The sequence below is a fragment of the Falco naumanni genome, chromosome 6 (assembly GCF_017639655.2).
Source record: "Falco naumanni isolate bFalNau1 chromosome 6, bFalNau1.pat, whole genome shotgun sequence".
Classification (NCBI taxonomy): Eukaryota; Metazoa; Chordata; class Aves; order Falconiformes; family Falconidae; genus Falco; species Falco naumanni.
Genome location: NC_054059.1, coordinates 31153424 through 31179407, shown reverse-complemented (window position 1 = coordinate 31179407; position 25984 = coordinate 31153424). Strand labels below are relative to the sequence as shown.

Sequence of the window (25984 nt, the reverse complement as noted above, 5' to 3'; positions counted from 1 at the left end):
ATGAAACTAGGGAAAATCAAGACAGAATGGAGAAAATCTGTTGTAAAGACTAAAAGTCCTTGCTTTCTTTTTCCTTGTTTCTTTTCTTTTTTCTCTTTTTTTTTCATATTCCTTTGGGATCATCTGAAGTTCAAGCGTACTCCTCACTGCCTGGATATGGGCCTTATTATTCTGTTTAGTGACAGATTCTTCTTTACAGGCACTTGTGCTATCAGGGCTCCGAGCAGTTCATGGCAAGTTTTCTTTGCATGATTAATCTTTGAGTGGTTTAGAGGGATGTTTTCGGGTTTTGGTTTTGTTTTTTTTTTTAAAAAGGGGGGGGGGGGGGGGAGCTGAACTAGTATTATCCCATTACCATGGGTTTAGATATGATCATACTTGTAATGCCTGCAACAAGGCACAGCATTTCTACAACATTGTCATCTGAATCGATCATTCAGAGTCACTACAAAGAATGTTCAATTAAAAGTAGAATTTTTAATCTTTTTGCTGTGTTGTTACAGCTAACAGTAGGCTTGACTAGCCTTGGCAACTTCATCTCAGCTAGCTTTTACCTCTGTTAAGATGAAATTTCTACCTTTTAACACAGTGTGATCTGTTTCTGCTGTGAGAGGTGGCTGCTTCCTCACCATGCTCTCCCTCAGCCTCAGAAAGAGACAATACAGAGGAAAACATGTTCTCTGTGTATGCATGTGTGTATATATACACACACACATACATACCCACACACACATATATAAGTGTAGTAAATATAAATTTTAAAGAACTCATTCCTATGTGTATTGTTTTGTTGTAGCTTATTACTCTGAGGTAATAAGCGATAGGACAAGAGGAAACAGCCTGAAGTTTTTCCATGGGAGGTTTAGATTGGATATTGGGACACATTTCTTCCTGGAAAGGGTTGTCAAGCATGTGAACAGGCTGCCCAGGGAAGTGGTTGAGTTACCCACCCCTGGAGGTATTTAAAAGACGTAGATGTGGCATTTAAGGACATGGTTTAGTGGTGGACTTGGCAGTACTAGGCCTACAGCTGGACCCACTGATCTTAAAGGTCTTTTCCACCCTAAAGGATTTTATGATTCTATGAAGTCATTAAACTTCCGTTTCCTCTATCTTTAGAGTTGCAATTTTAGATCACCACATGCACTCTTAAAAGCATGCATACTTACACACTATGTTGCAGCTTTATAATCTCAACTATTTCACAGTAGGTGGAAGTGAAGTCTATTTAAAAAAACATAAAACCCCCTGAGTTTTCAATAGTTTACTTTAAAAACTGTAAGTAATTAATATTGTAGAAAGTTCACTTTATTACTTTTAGTGGGAATTGTAGGTGACTTGAAAAAAGGCTATTATAGAAAGAAGTATTGCAGAAATGCACCCCATGTTTGAGAATAAAAGGTTAATTCTTCCAATTTACTTCAAACATATTAATGTGTTTTGTTATGAGCAATCATGTTGCAAGGATCCAGCTGTCCAAAATGCAAGATTCTAATGTTAGATTAATTAACCTCATTAAAAAAAAAAGTGAACCCAAGTCTGTATAGATGCATTATTAGGCAGAATTACTGGAATTCAATTTATGTTGAATAGGATGTCTGATCTACCTCTACTCTCATCTACCTTCTGCTACTAATAGCTTAATTTCTGTGACAGCTTTTCTCATCTATTAATATTGTCTGCGCCATTTCTTGCCATTTTTATGATTATTATTAGATCTGATTTAGCCTGTGTTTTGAAGTAACATGCTGTTTATGCAGATATACTAAAATATACTCAATGGACTATCCAGAATGCTAGTTACTTGGTTTAAATATTTAAAGAGCTAGTTGCCTGAAAAAGGAGTTTGGGGACAGATGAAGTAATCAGAGGGCTTCTCTCGTCTATATAGTACATCATTTGCTAAATTGCAAAATGTTTTTGGTCCCTAGAGGTTAACATATCTTATGTCCCTTTTACCCTTTCTTGTTCTCCCTTCTCTGTTCAGCCTTGTGATTTAAATATTGAGGATTGCAATGTTTTGTATTAACAAGTATAGATGGAATGTAGGGTTATTGCAAGTGGGTAACAGATATCTGCTGTGTGACATTTGCAGAACAGGAAAGTATTTTAAATGGACAGATCTCAGAAACATTTCTTCACTATCTAAAATGTTTTAGTATACAGTCCTTTCAGATGTACTCTGGAGACAGAAGCAAACAGTTTTTCAACGCTAAATATTTTGAAGTCACAAATTATGTAGGCAACTCAGTAAATGCATCAGTAATCTTTGTTTTCCAACCTCTTTTGAAAAATTTGGCCTTGATGTATCAGAGTTACTTTCAAAAGATGGGAATGTGATCTGTAATCTTTCAGAGTAGCCACAGAAGTGAGGAAAACTTTGTCTGTGTTTGATGTCTTAGAACTTCTTGGACTGAAACAGAAAAGTTAACAGTTAATGCTGTGTATCTTCAGCAGAATTATAAGATGAAACTGAAGTGTATGATATTCTGGAACTTTTCAAACTTTGAAAGAGCATTTCAGCGTTAGAATGTGTTAATAACACAGAGTAAGCTACCTTGTTATTGTAACAGATTATTTTTAAACTCCCAAGCACTTTTGTATGTCAAATAAACAGTGATTACCTATTCCATTTGTGAAAGCCCTCCTAGTGTGATAGCCAAACTGTTAAGCAGAAGCTGCTTCTCATTTAGTAGCAAGTTGTTTCTCATTTATAGCAACCTTCCTTCAACAGTCAGACCTTTTACCTTGCACTTTTTTACCATGCAGACTGCAAGCAATAATTATCTTTAAAAGAACCTGTCATCAACTGAATTGATTTCAAGTTCTGGCAGAAGCTGCAGCTTTTAAACTTAGATGGACACTTTTTCTGAGACAAGTTGTCTGGTGGCTGGCTGATGGGGTATGGGTTTTTGTTTTTCTTAGGTTCAAACACCTATACAGAGAAATATTACAGTGCTTGTCAGCAAGTGTTCTTTGCTGAGTAAATTAATTTAGAATCCTCTTTCAGGGCTCTTCCCTATGGGAGAAAAGATTAGGTGCTGTAAATTCAGATAAAACTTGAATTTTCTCAGGTGAGAAAGGGAAGCACTAGACATACTCATTCTTTAAAAATATGTGTGTGTATATGTCTGTATGTTTAGAAGAGGAAACTTAAGGAATTTTTGGTTGTTTGAAGAATCACAGACATAAGATCCTCCGAACTAATCAATGAATGTACTTGTGTGGGGTATATTGTTTTAGGAACGTACACCTAAGTCATTCCCCATCACTTGTGTACTCTTCTGCTTTATTTGTATGTAATTGAAAAGCAAGGCAAGAAACTGTTTCTGGGGAAATTACGTTCACTGTGTTTCTACATTGTTTTTAAACAGTGATGTCCTTACAGATAGTTTGCTAATTGCTTTTAAATAATTGATATCTTAAAAAAAAACCACCAACAAAAAATCATTAGAGTGTTTTGTTGGGTGTTGTTGTTTGTTTTTTTTTTTTTTTTTTTTTTTTCCAGGTAGAGATAAAAGATATTGAAAATGAAGAAAAGAGGTATGATCTCTTCCTGGAACTTCTGGAGTCTAGTCACAGTCCATCAGAGTTTCAGCACTTGGTTTTACTGCTTCAAGCTTGGCCGCCGATGGATATGAGCAATGGGTGAGCATTTCTTCAAAACATATAATAAGAGTTTGAAGGTTTTGAGTTAAGGTTAGTAAATGTGATGCCCATCTACAAGAAGGGCTTAGAAGGAGGATCTGGGGAACTACAGACCTGTCAGCCTGCCCTCAGTGCTAGCTAATGTTATGGAGCAGACAATCTTGAGTGCCATCACGTGGCACATACAGAACAAGTGAGGGATCAGGCCCAGTCAGCATGGGGTTAGGAATGGCAGGTCCTGCTTGACAAACCTGATTTCCTTCTATGACAAGCTGACGCGCTCAGTGGATGAGGGAAAAGCTGTGGATGTTGTCTACCTGGACCTTAGTAAAGCCTTTGACACCATTTCCCACTGCATTTTCCTGGAGAAACTTGGCTGGTCATGGCCTGGATGGGTGTACTCTGAACTAGGTGAAAAACTGTCCGGGTGGCTGAGCCCAAAGAGTGGTGGAGAATGGAGTTAAATACAGTTGGTGGCTGGTCACAAGTGGTGTTCCCCAGGGCTCAGTATTGGGGCCAGTTCTGTTTAATAGCTTTATCAGTGATGTGGAGAAGGGGATTGAGTGCACCCTCAGTACGTTTGCAGATGACATGAAGCTGGGTGGAAGTGTTGGTCTGCTTGAGAGTAGGAAGGCTCTGCAGAGGGATCTGGACAGGCTGGACTGATGGGCTGAGGCCAATGGTATGAGATTCAACCGGGCTCAGTGCCAGGTCCGGCACTTGGGTCACACCAGCCCCACGCAGTGCTACAGGCTGGGGCAGAGAGGCTGGAAAGCTGCCTGGAGGAAAAGTACCTGGGAGTGCTGGTTGACGGCCAGATGAACATGAGCTGTCAATGTGCCCAGGTGGCCCAGAAGGCCAACAGCATCCTGGCTTATGTCAGAAACAGTGTGGCCAGCAGGACTAGGCAAGTGACTGTCCCCCTGTACTTGGCACTGGTGAGGTGCACCTCGCACACTGTGTTCAGCTTTGGGCTTCTCACTGCAAGAGGGATGTAGAGGTGCTCTGGAGCAAGTCCGGAGACGGGCAATGAAGCTGGTGAAGGGTCTGGAGCACAAGTCTCATGAGGAGCAACTCAGGGAACTGGGGTTTTTAGCCTGGAGAAAAGGAGGCTTGGGGAGGACCTTATTGCTTTCTACAACTACCTGAAAGGAGGTTGCAGTGAGGTGGGTGTCAGACTCATGTCCCAAGGAGCAAGTGGCAGGACAAGAGGAAATGGCCTCAAGTTGCGCCAGGGGAGGTTTAGATTGGACGTTAGGAAACATTTCTTCCCAGAAAGAGTAGTCAAGCATTGCAACAGGCTGCCCAGGGAAGTGGTTGAGTCACTGTCCTGGAGGTATTCAAAAGATGTGTAGATGTGGCACTTAAGATGGACATGGCATTTGGGTTAACACTTGGGGTCATTATCCTAAAGGTCTTTTCCAATCTAAATGATTTCTGTGGAGTCTTCTTTCTTGATAATATCATCTAGTTTTCAGTCAATTAATTCAAGTATGATGAAGAGGAATATGAGCTTTGGAAAGGGTCACACTAGGTAGAATAAATGGTTTCATTAAAGCAGAATTGAATTGGAACAGTTTCTTGTAAAAACTATCTATACATATGTAGTATGTTTCATGGAAGAGACAGAAAACGATTTTATTGCCTGAACATTTTAGTTTAAAGTATTTATTTTGCTCTTATTTTTGTCAGTATGTACAAAATCCATAAAAAGGAATAGAAATTTGTGACTGTTTTTTCCGTTCCAAGTTACATTTGGAGAATGCAGAAAAACGTTTGGAAATTAGTGTTCAGATAGCTGTGCCAGTCAGTCTGCAAGAGGTCTGTGAGGGTAATGGTACCAAGCAATGGTGCTTCTCTTTTCTGGATCCACTATCTGTTCTTTCTGTCTATAAATGGAGTATTCAAAAGTAAAGAATAAAGACCATCTCAAGAATTTTAAATTAAAATAATTAGAACTTCAGCATTGTACCCATTAGAATGGGTATTTGTTGAAGATGTTAATTTGGAACATCTTAACTACATTATTATTTACCAGTTCTTTGGGTTTTTTTCTGTGACTTTGAACAAATTTAGAAGTAAAAAAATGTTAGTTGTTATATTCTATAACATAATTACTTCTAAGATAAAAGCATTCATTTAATCTTCTGAGGTAAAAGTCACATATCTTTCAAGGAGAGCAATAATAATTTTTTTGCTGTCTAGTACAATGTGCCATGTTATATCTGATGGTCATTATGTTGGAGACATTAAATTATGCTTATATCAATACTCCAAAGTAATTGAATTATAGACTGTTTTTACCTGAGGGCTACACTCCCCAAAGTTATGTGCATTGATATGTCAGAAAAGTTAAGTCTTAAGTAACTCTTTTGTGTAGTGTAGAGAACTGCTCCATATAGAAGGTGATCTGTAAGGGTTTTTCACCTTCAAGCCCGTAGTTTGTTTGCAGTTTCTGGATGAGCATAAATCTTAAATTCTTCGTGATGCTTTTAACAGCTAAAGATTTTTTTTCTGTACATTAAGTAGTATGAGGACTGCTGTTTGATCTGTCAGAAATTCATATTCCAACTTTTCTTTCTAGTTTTGTTTTAATTGTAATGAAAAATTGTATGTCTCACAGTGTGTGGGAACTGTCAAACTTTAAGGTAGTGTTTGAGGTTAAAAAAATAATGAAGCGTTAAACTTATGGAACAGATTGTCAAGTGAAATATTACTGCAATTAGCAAAATTCTTTTTCCTTATGTCGAACAGAAAGACTAAAGATTTTGTGAAAGGAGAACACTTCTTATATATAGGTAGTTCTTGTCTACTGCTACAGAGGAAATTAAAAAATATTTAATTTTATCTCCCACTTGGTGTTCTGTTCCTTCATGCTGACTTCCTCAATTGAAGAAGAGAAAACAAATGAATGATTAAATGTGATTTGTTTTCACAACTAACAATGGATTAGATTTCAGGGGTGGGATACCTCTTAGCTCCAAGATCTGTGCAGTCTGAAAATTTGTGCAAAATATTTACATCACCTGTATCATAACTCCTTTAGGGTCTAAGGTCTGCTCTGGGCTCTTCTCTTCTTACATTGGTCATTCTTCCTTCTTCTGCTTCTGTTGTGTATTTCCATGTTAACAGCATTCAATTACGCTTACCAGCCTAGGGTTTTTTACAGCTATGTTCCTGAAGTTGTGTTCCTGAAAAACCTACCTTGCTGGCTGGCTTGGAGTGAGGAGCAGGAAGTACTTTTCCACAGTCTCATTTTAAAAGATGTTGTATTAAGAAATCCTTGAGCAAAGGGGAAAACTATGAGCAGATAAGCCAGTTGTTTAGTCATACGTATTAAGATTTTTGTTTAATCTTTACTTACTTTTTCCTTCTCTGCTTCAGTCAGTTAGCAACAATGGCATGATATGTGCAAGAACTGGGGACTGAGTCATCTGAATACTTAGAATTTTGGGTTTCAATCTAACCGTAAATATCTAATACATATACTGGAATGTAAAGCTAGAAAACTTACAATTTACATTCTGTGAAGGCTCAAAATGAAGAAGTAAAAGAACTTAAGTTTGGGATTTTTTCTTTTTTAGTAGACTTTTATTTCTTAAAGAATTCTTATGACCTCTGTGCTTTTTAATGTTTCGGAGGTTTTTTGAGTTCATGTGTTTTAAAACACTCCAGCTATAATAAAACTCATTATTCACCTGCAAATTTGTTTTTCTTCATAGCATAATATGCCATGATGACTGTGAGGAAACAAAGAGGTAGCTTGGATGTTTCAGTCAGCACTCAAACCAATTTACTTTTAAAATTTTATTTTCACACTCTTGTTATGCATCGATGCTTTTCTGCCTAGGTGTCTCATAGTCAGATGTCATTTTAAGCATTTCATGAAGATATTTTTTTAAAAAGTTATTGACACTACCTGAAGCTCTGCAGTTCTTTGGAACTTGCTGCCTACCTACATTCAAAAGGCATTTTTTAATATTAAGTATTGATAAGGTGTTTTGGAATTAAAAAAGGCTAGCTTTTTTTGGAATTAAAAAAGACCTGCTTTTAGGGACTCAATAGCTTAGTTCACTCTTCTTTTTTAAACTTAATTCAAAATTCCCCTGTTTTGGTTCTGGGCAAAAAAAAAATTAATGTGTTCATGCTGAGTTTTTTAAATAATTACTTTTTTTCATGTTGAAAAAAAGCCTTTTTTTTCTTTTTTTTTTAACCATAGTTGAACTAAGGTAAAATTCAGGAGAGAAGAAAACTAAATTTTACCTGTAGGTGTCAAATCTTTGGTAACTGAATATTGTTTTTATTTAGATACAGAAGATAATGGGTATTTGTTAATAGATCACACAAGTATTTGAAATAGTTGTAAGGAATTGTGTGGAGAAAAGCTTTATTGATGTAATGTATATATCTGATACTTTACTGAAATAAACCTGCATGTGGCAAGCCTTGATTGCCTTCCATCTTTCTGGTTATTTCTGACTTCTGTGTTTAGTAGTGTGATTTTGTTGTTGTTTTCTTTTTCTAATGGGAAATTCTTACAGGTTTTCTTAATGTACTCTGGAGGCAGCAGCTATAAAAATGGAAATTCATTATGACTGTTTATGCCTTTAAGCAAGAGATGGATCACATGGCACTGGCTAAATTGATAGTTCCTGCTAACGAAGGAGTTGCAGGCATTTTTTTCTTCTGAAGTTTCTAGGGGTTCACAGATTAAGTGTATCATGTTCTGCTTGTTGAATAAGCTGGCATCTTTGGGTTTGACCCATCAGGTTGGAGGGAAAGGAGAGGAAGAGCTCTGCTGTTCCCAGCCTGATTTGTGGCAGCTCTGTGCTCAGTGACTGTGACTGATGGAAAGGCTCAATTAAGTTGTCAGAATGAATACAGACAATGACTTATATTTAATTTGCATTCAAAGTTACCCACTCCTAGCATCTCTGTATGGTTTTCACAATAGGATATAACGTCAGCTTCATGTGGAGCTGGTTTTATTCCTTTACGTACATTGTGGAAGTGGAAGATGAGGAGGAGATAGCTTTTATACATGAAATAGTAGATACTGGTGGTTGTCCTCTCCAGAGTTGTCAGACCTATTCCTTAGTATATGTCAATCCAACAGACTCTATTTATGGACTCAATTTACAGCGATATTAATGTGTTACTTTCAATGATTGCTGCTTTTTGAATGATCTTTGAAAAGCAGTGCTTTGACAGCATTTTACTGCTCCTTCCTGTATGTGCTAGCTGAGTATCTTAATTTACTCTAAATTGTAAGACCAACCTGCCAGATTTGGTCTTGCTGTGATTATTTTTTTTTCTTTTTCCTTCAAGCTAAAATGAAAAGTTTTCCATATCTTTGGGATGCTGATTAATGGCCAAAGAGATTGGTGGAGTGATTTTTAAACTACCTTTTGTGCCTTCTTAAGTTTATGCACAGATGAACATAGTGTTTGTGTTACTGTGGCTTAATATAATCACAGTCTAAGCTGGGATTGTGCATGATTTTAGCTCATTGTAGAAAGGAATTCAAATGCATTACCTTAATTCACATTAGGAAAATGGCAGTGTGGATGTATTCCAGTGTTAAATTTCACGTTGTCATTTAAAAGCCCTGGTCTGCTACCCAGTTCTGTCAGTGCATCCAGTCCTAGCAAGTACACCTATCCCTATCAAAAGTAGGCAAGCAGCTCCATGATCTAGCAAACAGGGGCTGTAGGCCAAGAAACATTGCCTTTGCCTTCATGCGTGATAAAATGTACTTGTATCTACTGTCTGCTGTCTGTTTAAGACTGACTGTGTAACAGTGACATGGCATAAAGTTCTGTGTGGAATGAAAAGAACGTTTTAAATATGTGAAACAAATGTATCTGTGTCCATACCTAGTAGCGGACAAGAACAACAGATGCATGTACTTCCACTCTCCTACCCTGTTTGGATGGGCTATATAAAAAGTTTATTTTTGTTTGTACTTGTCGGACCTGAAAATTAGAATTTGAATCTTGGAAATATTTTCTCCACTGAGAAGCAAGAGACAGATACTTGAGAAACAGATGCTGTTGGAATGTGATCAAAGCAAACAAAATTAGGAATTCTGGATTCCTGTCACCCCTCCCTTGATACCATTCTGCTTGGGAAATCAGCTGGTGTGAAGCCAGGAGGAGCTGTTCCTATGTTATTCCAGTCTGATCAATATTTATTTGGTGTGTGATTCCTCAGGGATTGTAACAGCATGTCATAACTCAAAAACACTTAAAGCTTCTTTGCTGCATTGAAAGAATGATGGCATCATGGTGGTAACTTGTCTCAAAACTTTTTCCTCTCTCTTTAACTCACATATGCTAAAAAAAGAAAAAAAACTTACAGAAAATGGTGGAGGAGTGTATGTATATTTATATTCTATTTACATCTCTGATTTTTCTGGGCAGATTGTGCACAAATGATAATCCCTGGGTGAAGCTGGGGACTGTTATGCTACAGAGATGCCCACCTGAGGAAAAGGAGAACACAGGAAACGAAATTTTGAAAATCTGCCGTTCTTTGTATGAAACAAAGCACATGCTCCCTGTCAAGGTAAGTTTTAACTCTGGGTGTCATGGATACGAGTCCTGTTTTGGGGTCCCAGCTACAAGAAGGATGTTGCCATACTCGATCAAGTTTGGTAGAGAGCTAGCAAGATGATTACGGGGCTGGAGCACAAAAAATGCAAAGAGGCTGAGAATGCTGGGTTCATTCTGTTTTAAGAAGAGGTGGCTGAGGGAGATCATATTGCTGTCTTTAAATATGCAGATGAGGAAACATGCAGAGGAGATGGAGCTAGCTTCTTCTCAGAGATGTTCAGTGCTAGGACAAGAGGCAATAGAGATAAGTTACATCACCAAAAACTCACATTACATATAAGGAAAATGTTTGTCGTCATTAAAATTTTGAAACATTAGAGCAGGTGGATGCCTAGAAGAGACATGGAGTTTCCATCTTGCATGTATTCAGAACTTGACTGGATTATGTCACAGGCAATTGGATCTTGTTGGACTTGCTTTGATTGAAGGCTGGTTGGATTAGCTGTCCTTTAGAGGTCTGTTCCAGTATAAATTATTCTTTGACATACTTGTAGAAAGTCTTTAGTAGTGTATTGTTATTGAAGTCAGTGTGGCGAAAGCTGTTAATTAAATTATCGGTAATTTTCTCTACTAATAAATGCGTAAAGGTTTAGTGAGGAATCCTTGCAAAATGTGTTGGAAATTGAAAAAACATAATAATAACAAGTAATTGCTTTGTAATAATCATGGTGTTCTATCTTCCTTAACTATGTATGCATACTTCAAGACAAGCATCTTTTAAGTATAAAATTATTGAAGCATTTTGTACATAAACATTGTATATTAATGAAGACAGATTGGAGAAATGCTTAATAAACTTCGCACAACTTCAGAGTAGTCGTGCATATTTTTAGAAGGCTGATTAATCCTTTATCTTAACGCAATCACACTCTGCTGGGAAAACAGCTGATGTTAAGACCAGAAGCAGAATAGAAACAACACATTCTGTTTAAAATACAGACAGGTGGGGATGTGGGTTTTTTAAATAGTCCAACAGACTGATTTGAGTCAAGTTCAAAATCTATGTAAAATGTGATTCTGGAAAGTGTCAGTAAGCTGAAATGGTAAATACATAAATTAATTAGTTCATCCCACCAAAAGTTTTTGGTGGAAGGCAGGTCTCTATCCCTGGGAATGGTGTAATTATATGTAGCTTTTTTTTATAAGGTATTGAATGGTGCATCATAGCTTGTAAACTCATGGTCTTACTTGTGCCCAGGAGCAGTCAAACTTTGTGAAAGTAGAATTTTCTACCTCAGCTCAATGATCCAGGAAGACAGATCCCACTGAGAGTCACTGTCATACAGCAAGTCAGTTCACCAAGAGTTCTGCTCAAGAATAGGTCATGATTTGCTCACTTCATTGAGTAAACTTTTTCTTGAACTCCGTAAGTCCCTGTTTGCAGACAGTTTTGGTATTGGTTGGCAGCTTTGTTTGGAGGTCCCTTCCTTTTTTAATGGTACAGGGTGTTGGAGGAGCCTTCCATGTAGGTGTGAATATACAGGTACAGTATGAGGGTGTTCTGGTCCTCAAGCATAAACTACCTTTACCAATGTAAAATATACCTTTTCTCTGAACAGATTGCTGTACAGCAACAGGAGGAGTTGCTCTAAAGTGTGTAATTGTACAGTTATCTACAAACAAGGTTGATTGCTTTCAATCTCTACTTGGGAAGAGGGGGAACGACATGGATAAATTTAAGTAACTTATTTGTATGCACGGCTGCATTACTTAAGTGCACAAATTGGAGAGCTGAAACCACATGGCTGAATAAGATGAAAATCTGATTACTGACAATTAACCTGTTTAGATTACTTCACATTTCAATAAATACACTGATTAAGAAAGACCTAGAATGATGGTATTCTAAAAACAGAGATATCAATTTATCACCGTGAATAACATATGCCATTCTGAAGTCCAAAGGTTGTGATGGAAAAAACATTTAACTTCAAGTCATGATGGTCTAGAAGTAAGGAAAACTGTTTCTTTGTATGTAACCAAAAAGGTTTCTCTCTTCCTTTATTCTACTTCCTGCTGGTCTTCCTAATTTTTTTATAGCCAAGTTCTTTTTTTTAATGTCTTTTGGAGAGCTGCGTAGCTTTAATCTTTGTATCTGTGTGTGTGGTTTGTTTTTTGTCTGTGTGTGTGGGTTTTTGTTTGTTTTTATTTTATTTACACTATTCAGTGGATAGTTTTTTCCATTCCTCTTAATTGAAAGAAGCATTGTTTTATTTGCTTGGAAGGCACATGTGTTTGGACTGTCTGATTAATCTCCTTAGAAAGGGGCAAATCCTTCTCCCCCCAGCAACTGTTAAAGTGTGACTCCTGAATATCTCATGTTTTTCTATCAAACTATGCGTCATATGCCAGTTAACATAAACACCTCAATGGGAGAATGCATCTAGTCTCTTATCTGTAGTCACCCTGTGGTCCTAGTAGCCATAGGATGCTTATCTCTGAGAATAACGTAGCAGCCAATTGGTCTCCTTGTTTCTATTTATGTATCTAGTTCCTGTTTTTATCTATGAGTTTACATTATATATTTTTCTTTGTTCACAGTTGTCCCTGTTCATTTTGTTCAGATAATTTTGAATTTAAATGCTGCCCTTCAGTCTGCTTTGAGCCTCTCCAGACACAATGCTGTTTGTACTACTCATTATCCAGCCCTTCAAGCCATCCATGAAAATACTGAATACTGGACCCAAAACAGATTTCTATGAAATCCACTTAATATGCCTCACTGGTGTCACAGTGAACCATTGGTAGCCACCTACCTAGACAGAAAAGTTATCTTAGAAAGGTTTCAGCTAAATCGTGGTATTCCAGATTTTGAATTGGGACTTCCCTGTCCCTCTCGCAGGTAAGATCATGCCCTCTCTTAGCACAGCCTCTCACTGCAGGCGGGCAGACACTCAAAGGCTTTTGAGTGCTTATTGCAGAAAAGAAAGCCACTTGTGTTGCTCTGAGAAGCGCTGTGGGTGGTGGCTTGCTGCCTAGGGCTGGATTTCCAATTTCTGTCCAGAGCAGCAGTGCAGTCATTTCTGGCAGAGATACGAGGAGTTAGTTGTAGTGTTCAGTATTCAGTGCTTGGCAAGTTGTCCACTCCCTTCCTGTGGAAAAAGAGATTGAAGCCACTCCAAGATTTTGCATGCTGGACCACATTATCCTACACCTTATTTCCCTGGTGCAGAGCACAGTGAGTGTTTCATGTGACGTTTTCAAAGTCTTGCTAAAGTCAAAATGTGCCATAGTGATGGCCTTATTCCTAACTGTAGAACCTGTTGCAGGGCCCTGTGGGAACATACTTCCATACACTTTTTTTGGTTAGTTTTTCATTTTATGTTTTGATGGCTTTCATGAACGGGGAGTATCTGATAGGTCTACAATATCTTTTCCCCTTGTGTGCCTGCTTGAAAGACAGACTGTATTTCTCTTTTCCAGTCTTTTATAACCTGTCTGGAGGGTGATATCGCTTTACTTGATTTATTATTTCTTTAGGTGTTTGGGGGTGATTTTTTTTTGTAGGCTGAATTTTCAGTGCTGTACTCTCACCCGTTACTATTATAGTCAACTGTTAGCTGTTCGTTTGTCTGATGTTTTAATAAGAATTAAAGCAAAAAAGGTATTTAGCATTTTGCTTTTCTTGGCTTTTCGTTAATATTTTTAAAAAAACATGAGTATGTCATGAATCACAAAGTAGTGTCATAAGCAAAACAGAGGAAGTGCAGCCTTACCTTACGAGATATCAAGTGAAGAAGAGTGGATAAGAAGTAGCCTTCTCCATAAACCACTAGCGAGACTGGCATTAAAATAAAATACCCTGTTAGTATAGCTGCATTTCAAGAGGGCATAGAAAAATGAGGGGCAAAAGAGAGAACCTGCAAAAATTAGTGCACAGATGAAAATATCTTGAAGACTGAAGGAGGAGTGCAGTGCATTATCTTACCAGAGATTGAGAGGTTATTGATTGTACTCTGCAGATATTTTTAGATAGAACACAAGCTACTAAAAATCTTGTTTTACAAAGAAAGGTGTAACAAGAACCAATTGAATTTAATTTATACCATTTGAAATTTTAGGATAAGACATGATATTTTGACAGTAAGTAAAAATAACTTTTGGAATGTGTTATTTCTCCTTCAAGAGAGATTATGGATTCTCTATACTGAAATATTTTTGTAGGTAAGACTGGATATGTTTGCTAGACATGTTATCATCAGGCACAAAGTTACTCAAGTCATCTGAGTGGTACCTACATGAAATCTAACGACCTTTGGCTTCAAAATATAATTGTTCTAAGATAAACAGAAGTTAACTGGATAGCTAAGCATGTGTTTCCTTATGTGGAGACCTTTTATGCCTCTGTGGTGAGCAAGGCAGATTGTTAGAACAACCCCATTAGAACATGTAACCAGTACTAGAGTATATTATGAAGCATCTAAGAAGAAAACAAAATGCAGGCATATCATAGGAGTTAAATGCTGTTGCTTTGAAAATAGCAATGTTAATGTCTGTATTATTGCATTTGCTTGCTGAGAGATCTGATTTTTCTTTTTTTTTAAAGCAGCTCATTGAGACAGCAAACTGATGCAACATCTGTATCTTTTCTTTCCCTGCCTTCTTGCTTTAAAAATGTACAGTACCTAGTTACATTTTAAAATTTGTGTGGTTTCCTTTTCTTCCTCCTACAATCCCAAAATATGATTTGGGGTTCTTTTAGAGAGCCTTTTTATAGTTATGACTTATTTCATATGTTACTGCTTCTCCAGTTAGTTTTGAAAGGCTTTCAGACAGAATAAGTTAGCAAGCATGGTAAAATTTCTGTTTTCTGAGGTTATATATCTTATGACTCTCAGAATTTATTTTTCTGAACATAAGTTGCATTTTTTGCTGTGGATACACATTTTCAAGAAAGAGAGACACAGAATGAATCTCTACCATTCAGTAAGTTTGCTGGAATGGTAGTGTACTGCTCAAATACAATGGAATATTAAATTATCAGAAGTTTTAATAAGCATGTGACTGATCAATCAGAGCTTAATGCTAATTTAACCTTTTTGTTCCGTGATCCTGTATCGTATCTCACTAAAAACATCAGCAATTAGTAGTGGTACACAATACAAGTTTAAAGGAACAAGTTTGGGTAAGAGAACAAGCCTTGCCTCAGTGACTCAGAGCTCAGTGTGATAGGATATAGCCTTTTAGGCAGTGTTTCTTGTAGGTATAAATTTAGAAAAGACTGATCAACGTGAAGAGGGAGCTCCCTGTGCCAAGCAAGGCCAGGTATCTCTGCAGTCAAAGCATTTAATGTCTCCTCATCTTCAAATAATTTTTAGGCTTTCAGGTGCACAGCTACTAAAACTATGCTGCTGAAGGTGTGGTTGCGTCTTGGTCATCACATCGTTACTCTTGTCATTAAACTATAAAAAGGTATAAAAAAAATACGTGACTTGCATACTCTCAGCTTAATATTTAGCGGATGACCTCCTTTGACAATTGCTCTCTAAATGTTGGAGTGAAACAGAGCGCACCTCTAAGAGTTGGAAACCATTTTCAAGGTGATCACCATACAATATCTAAAGCATTTAATGTAATTTGTCCTGGACCATGGGACACCTCTGATGAGCCTCATTGGAAAGCAGTTGTGACAAATGACCTAAAGTCTTGGAAATGGCAAAAAGGGAAATGGAAGTTATAATTTGATTTATAACAGTTTTTGTTAGTTGAAGTACTTTTTTATGTATAAATGAATAAATCACTGCAATGCTGAGGGAAAAAAAACCAAAAAAACAACAAACTCCAGCCCACAAGTTACATGTAGGATGTTTCGTTTATTTGTTTTAACTGAAGGCCAGGTTAAAGATTTGGAAATGCACAGTAGGTTTGTTGTGGGACTTTGTTTGTTTGTTTATTAAAAGACATTTCTCTGGTCAGTTTCTTTTTGTAGAAGATTTATGATGCTAAATTAGCGCTATATTATAAACCATGACAAATCAGATGAATAAAGAAAATTGAATTTGCTAACCTTTAATCATGTATAAAAACAGCATAAAATTTCGAAAGATTGAACTCTGGTATATACTGTTATTTCCTTGCATAATTGAGTTACAGAAATATCACAGGTGTCTGTTTAAGTTTCTTCCTGAGCTTTGCAGTATTCCAGTAAGCATAAATATATTAGTCCCACAGAAAGCTGTGATTGCAGTGTTGTTCTTACAGTAAAACTCTGGGTTGTAATGGTGATTCAGTACCTGCCTTGTCTTAATATAACAAATGTTGCACTTATAACCCTGCATTCCACTTTGTTTTAGATTTGTCCTTTCAAGTTTCTGAAGAGTTATTTCCAACAGGGAGTTAATTTGTTGTAGAAGTTTGGTTCTCATTTTGCATTTGACATAGAATTTTCATAAATTTTAGTGTGAATGATGGTGTTAGTATCTCCAGAGGTACTCACCAAATGAGTTTATTTTTATTTTCAGTGTATAAAAGAATTATGTTCACTGCTGCTTAACCAGTCCCTTCTGCTGCCGTCCCTGAAACTGCTGGTAGAAAGCAAAGATCAAGATCTTCACGCTGTGGCACTGGAGCAGATAACAGCTGTTGCTAAGGTATGAGCAGTTGAATTAACCACCTTTCAGAGTTCGAGGTAATAAATTGGCTCTTTTATCTTCATACAGTAAGCAGAGACTATTGAGACCCTTATCATTATAAAAAGTTTCCACAGCTATTGTCTCCACGGTGAGTAGTAACACAGGGCTACTAAGATCTTTTATATATATTTGAGGTGATTAAAACTCATAGTACTTCCTTTAAATTATCTAATACGGTATTTTGAGTCAGTGTGGTAGAGCAGAAATTATTCCGTTATATAAAGTAGATTGTTATCTCTGTGTTAATATTTTAGCACTTTGGGTTTTTTTAAAGTGATAATAGTACAGCAGATGAGTTTGTTTCTGACAAACGTGGCAGTTTATATACACGTGGAGAGCTGTTACATCATGGGTTCTGTTGTGGAAAAGTTGAAATGCAAGATGGTATGTTTGGGGACTTTCATGCAATTCTAAACAGGTTTTGTTTGATACTGTAGCAAAGTTTCTGGGGAAAAAAACCACCTAAAGGCTATCTTGTTTTCTTTGGACAAGAACTAACAGACATGACTGTAGTTTTCATTTGTTATATAAAGTTACATTACTCCCCTCCCATATTAACTTTTCAATTAAGAAGGAATAACTAAAAAGATAAAAGCTAGTCTCCTAGACAAAAGCATTATATTATCTTTTATCTTATCTTCTGAAAACTGAGCTGGGTTTAAAACTTCTTGAAGCTCTTAATTGAACTTGTGCGTGTACAACTTGACTTCCTTAGAGTGTATGTTAGCTATGGCTTATGATCTGGCATTCTACCACAACAAAAGAGAAGGGAGGTATTGTCTGAGACCTTTATATGAAAGGGAATGGCTTTCTTGTCTGGCTAAATTAACTGCATTGAACATTTCCAGAATTATAATATCTAAGTAAAAAAACCTCATCTCTAATATTTCCCAGCTGCACCATATCTTAAGGAGCTCTTGGTTGCGTATTTCAAGATAAAATAACAATTTGTCATAAATTTCCCATCTGCTACTTCAAAATGAAACTGCCCATATGGGAACAAAAATGGAACTGTGTATATCTTTTAAAAATAAGCACCCCCAAACACAAAAGCTTTTAAATTGTGAATTGTAGGAATTCAGATTGAAATTGTAACTCTTTTCCAAGATGCACAAAAGCGGCAAACATGCCCCTATTTCTGCATAAGCCTTCTAGGGCAGGCCCTCTGCTCTAGTTGTATGAATGATAAAAATTTTTCAGATTCCTTGGTTGCAACAAATGGTGCAATCCTATTCCCTACTTTCACACCATCTTCTGTTGCCTAGAAAAGATAATTCTGCATCCTGCTCTTACCCTGGATTCTCCCTTAAGTCTGTCCTCCTCATTTATTCCTGCTTATGTGCTGTGTCTCCTTATTATGCCACACATTGTATTCCAGAATCTTTATCTTTTTGTATCCATTGAATACTTTGAGAAAGGATTTCTCTCCTTTCTAGAACACAGCAGTGAGGACCAGCCAGAGAAGCAACAGATCTGGAAGCACAGGCTCCATCTCAGACACTGCTATTTTTCCTTCCAAAGGACTTGGTTACCAAAATAGATGAAGTACCAGCTTTTTGAACCTGTTCTCTATGAACATTTAAAATGGTAGCATGGAAGATGGCAGGGTGTATCATACATAATACGTATCTGCTTGTATGAAATTTCCAATGCCATAGTTGGCATCCAATATGAACTTGGAGTATTTCCTAGTTCAGTTTGGCATTTTCAGTAAAGAACCACAGGTTTTTATGAAGATATGCCTGTTCCCTTTTCTTTATATAAATAAACCACAAATTTTATGCAGAACATAATTTTATAAATATTAATCACCAATATAATAATCTCTGAATTTTTTTGATAGTTTTCTTTTACCACCTGCAATTTCAGATTGTGTCTGCAAAACAAGGCTTTTTTTGTAACTGTTTTTAAACAAGAAGTTCTCACTGAAAAGCAAGCAGAGATCTGATGGATGTATGCACTTTCTCACTTACATGTTCTTGTTAACCTTTCAAAATTGACTTTTTTGTTATGGTGGAAGCTGCTGTGTGACTCGCTCTGAAGCTTGCCAGTGGGAATTTGTGTCCAAGTACATTATATTTAACTAATTTTAAAGCATAATTCTGCGTAGTAGCACTTTCTGAATGGTTACTAATTGTATTGCTCTCGTAACTGCCCTTTTTGTTCTAATATGCTACAACTTTTGGTTTTGTACACCCTAGGTTGGTTACTTTATATTGGAGTTTTGGGACCAGGAACCATATTATCTTTTTACTAACATAAAACACTTTGTACACCTGTGCAGGCGTAAATAATTTTCTTTTTGGCTGCCTTATGCAGGAGACAGCTTGATAAGCTGTTCTAATTTTTCCTTTTAAGTTCATGACTAATTTGAGTGCATAGTTCTGTAAGACTGCTAAATAACTTAGAAGTTTCAAAACTTTTAGCTTTGGTCTAATGCTTCATCCTAAGTCAATGAAAATTTACCTATCGACTTCATTACATTGGGCAAAGAGCTTAGCCAGTACCTTGAATGTAACATTCCACTGCCAATGTTAGAAAAGCAACTAGTACAGAAGAGTGCCATGCTAAATTTAGAAGCTGTTCTTCCATTGTTTGGAAAAGTATCTCTTACTCCATGTTGTATATGCATCTCTTACGATTACATTAGTTGGTGTTGTACTAAAAGTGCATATATTGCTTAGCTGTGTCAATGTTGTTTCTCCAGTATAATTTTGTATGCATACTTTTTGCGTTTTAAAAACAGTATTCGGCCTGTTAATGTTCTTTGTAGAATTCTTAATGAATTTTTCATAGGAAGCCCATTTCTGCTTACATTAAACAGGAAAAGGACAAATAACATCTGGCAAAGGGAAAACATAGCCATTGATTCCCTGACATAATGCAAACACAGCTCACAAACATGGCTGTGAGAAAAATACAGCACTGGCTTGCTGATACGATGTATTAGTTAGCCATTTGTTGTATGTTGCTGACAGCTTTATGGATGTTTACAGTTAAGGATGATGCTGAAGTGCTGATACTAAGAATTGTATAGCTTTTGCCTGTAATAAAACAACCAAGATTTTTGTGTAAGCTTTTTTGGAATTGCAGACCTCTCTTTTTATTGCGTATCTTTTTATAAACTGTCACTTGTCTTTTTTGGGTAACAGAAATAACTATACTTACTCTGTGGTGTGTGAATAATTTTAAAAATTGGTTTCCTTAAATAAGTTTATTACTGCCAATAGGGCTCAGTTTGCTCTTAAGAGTCAGATTGGTTTTGGGAAGGGTTTCAGTGTTGTCTGTTCACTGGGTTATCTTCAAAAGTGATTTTTATACTTCTGACAGAGCAAGTAAATATTCTGTTACCTGTTGGTAGTTGTACTGTTAAAACAGCTTACTAATGGGGCTTAATATAATCAGTGAAAATACTTCTTCAGTCAAGGCTTTAATAGAAATTAGAACTAGATTTTTTTTTTTAGTTAATCTAAAACAATACCTTAGCTCCATTTGCATACTATACTTTAGATGATGAAGTACTGATACCACCTTTGCAACATGATTTATTGAAAAATTTAATATGAAAAATCATAAAGAATGTGAAATAATGGAATTTCCAGTGTTCTCCAGTGTCTTATGCCATTTGTGGCTACTCACTTGATGTGGCTTACCTTTTAAAAGAAATCTTGTTGAATTATGTGTATATAAGCTAATGTAAGCTAACAGTAATTATGGTGAAATATCTTTCTTTAGTTTGTTTTTTCTAGACTTTATTTATAATCACTCTGTTTTCTTCTCTCCCCATATTTATCTGTCCTATAGCTGTAGACTCCAATAAGAAAATAAATAAAAAGCATTATCTCCAGTAGTAGCAGAGAGCTAATATTTAGGGAAGTAGCAGGTTCAGTTCTTTTCTGCTGTTACATCAGCAGCAGCTCTTATCTTCCCATTAGTATCCATATTTCTTAATGAATGGATTTTATAATCCATAAATTATGGATGTAATCCTGTCTGTTTGCTAATAGCAGAATCTCTAGATCCCTGCACAAACAATGCTGATGGGGAATTGCCCAGACCCTGACTTGCCTCTTAGTTAAGCAAAAGATAACACCTGACCTGCTCTTGCTTATCTGAATTTCTCACTGTAGGAGGAGGGGTTCCCCCCCGGCCCCCGCAAGATATGCTGCATCATAGCAAGTATAAGTACATTGGCCGTGTAGGCTGTATTAGCAACCAGAAAGAACACTGGATGCTGATATGCATTCATGATCACATGGATTTGTGGAGGCCTCAGTGATTTATAAGTGAAGCCTTTTACATGTCTTAAGTTCCTCTTCCGAGTACATCAGAAGAGGTGCCACCTGTAGCAAAACAGATCTTCACCGACCTATTTCACACACAGGCTTTCTTAAAACCTGCAGGCTCCCTGTCTCTGCACGCCCAGGGGACCTGCTGCCTTGGTAGAGCTGACGCCTCAAGCCTGAGCCTATTTGCAGTTCATAATATTAGTGTGCTGATGGCAAAGCCCCAGGCAGGCATGCTTAACCCTTACTAATTATGCACTGAGAGCACCAAGTTCAGTGTAAAACACAAACTGCCATTCTGATTCAGAAATACAGCAATCAGCGCAGGGGTCAGTACAGGTTGTGCAGGGGAACAGCTTGAATCCCCCACCCTCTCTAAAAGCAGCACTTAGCAGTCTGGGATGAGGCTTCTTCCCATCCTGCTGAAGATGTGCAGAAAGAGTTGAGGACTCGTGGAGAAAGAGCGTAAGTGGGTCCTCACTTCTGTTGACAGAAACCTTGCTCTGAGACGTGGTTTTCCATCTGTACATGCAGATCCATTTATAAATTCTGCATGAAAGAGACATTTGATAAAATGCACAGGCCTTATTTGAAGCAGAGTGCTGTAGCGCTGCTTCAGTAGAAATGAGTACATCTGTTGCAATAATCTGTTTCTATACCATCTCACTTTCTAGATGAATATGTATGTCTCTAGCAGGGAAGGGTATTGATCATCACAGTCTAAAGGAGTGAGCTAGTCAACAGAGATACTGCATGAATGCTTACATCTTGAAAGTAGATTTCAGCCAAAACCCAAAGAGATATGTAAGTCAAAGGAAAAAAAGTTTGGAGTTCCTCTCCTCAGTGTAATTAACTCCATTAGTTCTTTTACTTGTACACGTGTGCATTGTGTGCGGGCATCATGCTAAATCTGCACTGTCAAATCCTACTGAAGGAGAAATGGATATGAAAAACTAAAGCTGCTCCCATTTAAGCCTTCCAGAAGTAACACATTTTACACCAATGAAAAATTTAGCACCCTTAGCATGGAAGTCTAGATGGGCATAATGATTTTTCTTCATCATATATACTCTGAGTTTGTCATTATTGTGGTTTATCGTTTATTCACATGTTCACACAATATGGAAAGTGCTTGTGTGTTAATTTGTGTGGAAGACACTTGCACCTCTGAGACTTGCTTAAACTGCAGTCAGCTGCATCCTATATTGCTGGAACAGTGTTTCTGGGATCAGCGATAAACTTTGGTGGAACCAGTGTTTTAAGGCTTAGTTAGGGTCTGGGGATAGCAAGGGCTTTTCATATGCAGGCAGATCAGTGACTCATTGATAAGATCCTACCTCTGCTGTCTGCCCAGAAGCAGCAGCTTTTTAACACAGGAATGGTAACATTGCTTTTTAGTAGTTGTCTTAATTGGGTGTTTAAACTAATGTTTATGTGCAAAAAAGATCCTTCTTCTAAAAGAATTTGTTGTTACTTCAGAGGAAGTTCTTTCCCCTGAAGCTAGCTGCAAATTTCTTATCCACTTCAGTGCAAGGAGCTACCTGGTATTTCCTCATGAACTCTGTGTTCTTCTACATGGAAATGTAATGGTGATTCCTCCAAATAAGATGCCAAATCTTGGGAGTCTTGGAATTCCATGCATTCAAGAGAAAATCATGTACTTTTGCTGATACATGCTTTGAACATCCTGTTTCTGGTTTGACGACCTGTATAGGAAAATGGGAGGGAGTAGTCTCCCGCAGTAGATGATCCATGTTAAATGGCGTGCTTGATATCCCACAGTGTTGTGTCTTGAGTAGGTAAGAGTTGTTTTGGTTGTTTGGTTGGTTGGGTTTGTTTGTTTGTTTTTACCAGGACATTTGGTTTTCTAGACTAATAGATTGTAGTTCTGTTTGATCTATCTGGAAAATAATTACAAAACCCACCCCACAAGTGCAAACTGACACTGTTACATGTTACTAAGAAATGGGTGTGGAAACTTTGTGGGACAGAGAATGGGGTTATAAGGAGTGCTTGTTGCAGCGTGCAGCAGGGCAAGGGGTGGATGGAGCGCATTGCACATGATTATGGGAAAGCAAAGCTCTGCACTGTTTCACTTTGAACTAAAACAGAGAGACAAGGAAACTTTAAATGCTGTCCTGAAACGAATCAGGGTTAAAAATGTTGTGATGCTAATTAGGTAAAAAATTGCTTAATTTCAACTGTCAAGTCTTAGCTCCAAATCTAGCCACATTCTGTAGTCCTGTGTGGCAGTTTAATTGGTCTTCAAGGGTACCAAATCACTGGATCAGAGAGTCTTCATTACTTGCTGGTACCAACCATGTAAGATAATACATCAGTTTTACAGAAAATAAAACCAGAAGCTAATCAGACAGATTATTTTTTTTTTTTTTAACTGAGAGGTTGTTTTGTGAATGTAGCATAATTTGATTAATTTATTTCTAACTTGATAGGATATAGTCATTGAAAACTATTATCTATCCCTCCTTTGGCCAGTATATTTTTTTTATTGCACTTCTTGAAGTGGTAAGTCACCTAAGCTGATTAAAACAACACTGCATTTCAGGGAACCCAGGAAAGACATGTCAAGATCAACAGAAATAGAATTTGAAGTATTCTGTAGTGTTATTTGTAAGGCTATAGACAAGACTTTCAAGAGGATACTTGCTCTCAAGTAACCGCATTTTTCTGAGGCATCCAGGGTGTCTCACAGAGGAAGCAGCTCTGTACTCTACATCTTCTATGAATGTTTCCTTCTAAAAGTTGTATTCTTCTGAAAATCTCATTCTTTCTGTGAATGCTGAAACTCTGGGAAATCTCGCTGGGTCTGCAAATGTTGCCTATCATATTAATATGTGGTATGTAACATATTGTATTAATATAAGGTGATGAAAAATTAATACGCTGTGCTCTGACTTTCCTCAGAGTGTCATTCTTGATGTGGAGGTAAGTGGCGTAGTCTGTTCTGCACTGGGGCTAAGAACTTGTGAAAAGTCTATAAAGCTGTTCTTTAAATCCTAGCCAGGTTGCTAAGCATCCTTATTGCCTGATTTTATGCAGGTCAAATATTTACATTATTGTGACAGAAACTATTAAAGACATACCTTTACATTTTCCAACATATGCAAAGCACGTATCCCTGTTGTTAATCCGTGTGGAATACTCATCTCTCTTTCAAGGTCGTGCTGTGCAGTTAGAACAGTCATGACATGTTCTGGTTGATGGATGTATCTGGTAATTTTTAATTACTTTAGATTTTTCTTTCTTCATAGGTTGATGATTCCAATTGCGATGCTGAAATACTTACCTTGCTCCTCAATGCCAAATTAGTGGTGAAGTGCATATCTACTGCTTTCTATCCTCGCCTTATTGACCACTTACTGGCTAACCACGGAGAGGGAGGCTGGGATGTAGAGGAAATAGCAAAACAACTTAAAGAAGCAGGGTTCAATGCAGAGGCCGGGTCCCTCTTGATGTCTCATCGAGGGACTCATCCAGCACTCAGGACTTTCACTACTGCCCTCCAGGCTATTCAGCATTGGATCTAAAAATGCTGGATTTATGCATTTGTCTGCCTTTTTGCTGGAGATCTTACACAAAAGGGAGAAATTGTTGTTCTAGTGAAGTAACATAGTTAGTTATTACCTATGTTTTGTACAAAATAAGAACAGCACACTTGCGGTGTGTTCTGGTTTCTCTGTCGCAGCTGAAATAAGGACACAGTGAATTCCCATATACTTTTAATAGTTTAAAAAAATTATTGGTGTGGATCGTATCATTCTCTTATGACTAGCAAAGCATTGAATCTGGTAATCCTTTCAGATCGAAGTGTTAAATGGTTACACACTGACATATAAATGAAACATTAGTAAGCTGGCAGATTATATAGACTTTGTCTTAATTTCTGTAATTTACTCTTGTCATAATGTAAAGCTAATGTAAAAATATAACTATAAAGATATATGGAGCAAAAAAGAAATCACAACGAAGAATAATTTCTGAGAATTTCAAAAGCTTAAAATTTGGTATTGTGCAATGTTGCTATCCAGCTTTTGTTTGCAATAAATAAAATATTTTACATTCATTGTGGACTTTTTTCTTTCCTTCTTTTAGACAGCTAAACGTTTTCTTTATATGGCCCCTTCTTCTGTAATTCCTGCCTCTCCTTAGCAATGCTTAGTCATAAGGACAAGCTGAATTTTTCTGTGCTTGAAGACAGTTCTAGTCTTTGAGGCTTTTCTCTCCACAATTTGGGAAGCGCCATCTCAGATCCTAAGCACTTGTTGATACCTTTTGTGAATACACTTTCAAAGTATTTTACTTACATTTTTCCTGAGTTCTGAAAAATTCCCTAAGTGTGTGTTTATTTCCAAATGTCTGTCTGTCTTAATAAGGCAACGTGTTTCTGATTGTTTTCAGAGTTGTTGGGGTTTTTTTAACAAGGGGACTGTCTGTTTATTACACTGCATTACCAGAAGGGTTTGATGTTACCATGTGTTTACAGGAATTTGTTATTAAAAATAGTCTGTAAATGTTTTGCCTAATCTAGTGTTCAGATCTGATGTTGATGTAATAATGTACAGAAACATTATGTGTAATATCCGTAAGATACTTGTTGGAAGCAATCTCTAGAGGTAATGTAATCTAACCTCCTCCTCAAGGTGGCATTCATTTATTGTTGGAGCAGATTGCTCAGAACTGTATTCAGCTGGGACTTGAAAACCACCAAGGGTGAATGACCCACTGCTTGGCTGTCCCCATGTTGAAAAACTTTTTGACATTTATCCTCTTGTTTGAACCTATC

General features: G+C 37.1%; 1 protein-coding gene across 1 annotated transcript in view; it reads left to right on the top strand.

Annotated features, from left to right (window-relative positions):
• The window catches only part of NBAS (NBAS subunit of NRZ tethering complex), a 183642-nt gene extending 158378 nt beyond the window's left edge, over window positions 1–25264 (top strand). The window contains exons 49-52 of the mRNA XM_040597509.1: window positions 3509–3648; window positions 10071–10215; window positions 16724–16852; window positions 24453–25264. Of these exons, the coding sequence (XP_040453443.1) occupies window positions 3509–3648; window positions 10071–10215; window positions 16724–16852; window positions 24453–24728 (690 nt within the window). The 3' untranslated portion in view covers window positions 24729–25264. The remainder of the gene's footprint in view (window positions 1–3508; window positions 3649–10070; window positions 10216–16723; window positions 16853–24452) is intronic.
• Window positions 25265–25984: the final 720 nt, after the last annotated feature.